This window comes from Sitophilus oryzae, unplaced genomic scaffold, assembly GCF_002938485.1.
Source record: "Sitophilus oryzae breed Bouriz unplaced genomic scaffold, Soryzae_2.0 scaffold_1645_pilon_pilon, whole genome shotgun sequence".
Taxonomy (NCBI): domain Eukaryota; kingdom Metazoa; phylum Arthropoda; class Insecta; order Coleoptera; family Curculionidae; genus Sitophilus; species Sitophilus oryzae.
This window is the reverse complement of record NW_022146331.1, coordinates 9,176-11,941: the sequence shown is the minus strand read 5'-3', so window position 1 is coordinate 11,941 and position 2,766 is coordinate 9,176. Positions and strand designations below refer to the sequence as shown.

General features: G+C 34.3%; 2 protein-coding genes across 2 annotated transcripts; both read left to right on the top strand.

The window, feature by feature from the left end:
* The first annotated feature begins 587 nt into the window (after nt 1-587).
* LOC115880705 (piggyBac transposable element-derived protein 3-like) lies at nt 588-1,264 on the top strand. The gene is made up of 2 exons (XM_030897984.1): nt 588-675; nt 870-1,264. The coding sequence occupies exons 1-2, from the start codon at nt 662-664 to the stop codon at nt 1,246-1,248; spliced, it is 393 nt and encodes a 130-aa protein (XP_030753844.1). The 5' UTR covers nt 588-661; the 3' UTR covers nt 1,249-1,264.
* Nucleotides 1,265-1,451: 187 nt separating this feature from the next.
* Nucleotides 1,452-1,853, top strand: LOC115880706 (piggyBac transposable element-derived protein 3-like; the record flags this gene model as incomplete). The annotated part of the gene is made up of 1 exon (XM_030897985.1): nt 1,452-1,853. A coding segment is annotated over exon 1 (402 nt), but the record flags the coding sequence as incomplete, so codon positions are not given.
* Between the last annotated feature and the right edge of the window lie 913 nt (nt 1,854-2,766).

The window sequence follows — 2,766 nt, the reverse complement described above, 5'->3', positions numbered from 1 at the left end:
AGTTCAATAAGTGGGTGAAACCACCCTCAATTATTACAATATTTTTTCGAAAAAAAGAAAGTTCAAAGAAAGTTTCAGAAAAAACGCGTAAACACGTATATTTTATTTTGTTTTTTACATATTTTAAGATTTTTTAAAAATGTATACAAGGTGTTTTGAAAAATCTGGTCATTGATTAATCACGATCCTGCTTAAAGCGCTTGACAAAAAGCTGATTTTTGGAAAACGGATTGACTTTAGGGTGTAGAGGTTCGATATGAAGAGATTTTCGAAACTCGAATTCTAAGGAAGGCTGAAACCACCACTCAAATATTAGAATATTTATTTAAAAACCGGTAGGTTTTCGGAAAACCTTTAAACACGTATATTTTATTTGTTGTTTACATATTTAAGATTTTTAAAAAATTATACAGGTTGTTTCATAAAAATATGACCATTAAGTAATCACGATTCGGCAACTTGAATGCGGCCACCGTCCTTTTAAAAGCCAAGTTACAGATTTCTGTAATACTCAACTTTAACTCCTCGAATGCAGATGGCACATTATGAATTTGTTTAGAGATAATATTATTCCGTTAATTTAACCACTACATGTTATATTTTCACTTGTTAGTGTGTGAAAATTACACTTTATTGAGTTCGACTTTTTTCAGTGTGTGACATGGATGATTCGAGGTAAGTCCTATGTATGTTACTGTATTTTTGTCATCAATTAGAACGTTGGTTTTTGTTAATAAACATCTAAAAAACGTTCCCATGTAAAAGCTTGGTTATGGTGAAATATGTGCCGACAGTTGGAACTGAAAATATCTGCATGTTCTTTTTAAAGGACAGTGGCCAAATCTACTATAACAAAACTACATTTTTAGGTATTGGAAAAGACCACTGAAATTCCATGAGTTGTTGGAGGAAATTGCAAATCTCGATGCAGAAATACCGAATAATATTTACATATTGCCTCCTGAGAATGCAAATGAAGAAATCACAGATGAAGATTCCGGGGATGAAGAGACCGTGAATATGAACAACTTACCTGGAAGTCAGCTGCGTGCCGAAGTACAAGTAAGTTTTGAGGAACGTACTCAAACTCCGGAACCTCAAACTCCGGAACTAGAGAGCGATCTTTGGGATAGTGAAGATGATTTACCTTTGTCCGTTTTCCGTACTAAAGAAACTGGCTCGAAAAAAAAAGCGCATTTACAAATGGTTGCAAACAGACATAAATTCAGATTTTTCTTTGTGGAATGATATTTATGGACCAAAAATATCCTACACGCCTTTAGAGGCATTTCATTTTATTTTTTGACTCTGAAATCATCGCTATGTTGGTGCATTATAGCAATCTATATGCTACGTCTCATAACCGCAATGGAGACATTTCTGGCAATGAAATGCGCTGTTTTTTAGGGGTACTCTTGCTTAGTGGGTATTCTGGTCATCCTAGGCGTGAAATGTATTGGGAGAAATCCAAAGATACAAATAACCAACTTGTTTGTGAAGCCATATCTAGGAATAGGTTCAAGTATATTATACAAAATTTACATTGCTGCGACAATAATAATTTGTTGAATACTAATGATAAGTTTGCTAAGATTCGCCCTCTTATTGACGCACTAAATAAAAGATTTATCGACTTTGCACCCTTTCAGGAGAATCATAGTGTAGATGAAAGTATGGTTCCATATTTTGGACGCCATGGAACCAAGCAGTTCATCAAAGGAAAGCCCATCAGATGGGGTTATAAGTTTTGGGCCGGTACTACGAAAACTGGTTATGTTGAATGGTTTGAGCCTTACCAGGGTTCGACAACAATTATTGCGGATGAATATAAAGAATTAGGTCTTGGAGCTAGTGTAATTCTACAGTTTGCTCATGTTCTTCAAGAAAGATTTCCCAATACTCCGTTCCACTTATATTTTGACAATTTTTTACTACACTTGCTTTGTTGGAAAAACTGACAGATATGGGTTTGAAGGGAACTGGAACTATCAGAGAAAATCGTTTAGGCAAAGAGTGCATTTTGACTCATTCTAGCATTTTGAAAAAAAAGATAGAGGTTTATTTGAATTTTGTACTTCAGATAACAAAATAATCTTATGCAAGTGGCATGACAATAGTGTTGTCACGATTGCTTCAAATGCCACCAAAGTTATGCCAACTTTACCTGTAAAACGATTTTCTCAGAAAGAGAAGAAAAATGTATATGTTCCCCAACCTCATGCTATAAAAAATATAACGAGAATATGGGAGGGGTTGATAGAGCGGACCAGAACATTAGTCTATATAGAACGTCAATAAGAGGAAAAAAATGGTATTTTCCCCTAATTTGCCACTGTCTAGATATGGCTTTACATAACGCGTGGCAGCTTTATCGAGAAAGTAATGGCAAAAAGGACCATTTACATTTCAGGCAGTCAGTTGCTTTCTCAGTATTTTTAAAACTTTAATCATCGAAAGAGGCCCTAGTCGCAATTCTGCTAATTTACATGAGCATTCGAGATATGACCGACTAGACCATTTAGTTACTTATCAAGAAAAACAGACAAGGTGTGGTATTTGTCATAAAAATGTAATTTCACCTGTCAGAAATGTGAAATTGCATTACATCCTAAAAATTGTTTTGTGAGTTATCATACAGCTTAACATTTTGTTCTATTATATTCATTTGCTTTTCTAATAAACGCTTTTTAAAGAAGGTTGTGTATTTGTCCACCGTCCTTTTAAAAGAACACCTGTTTTTGAAATAAACGCAAATATTTTGAAAAA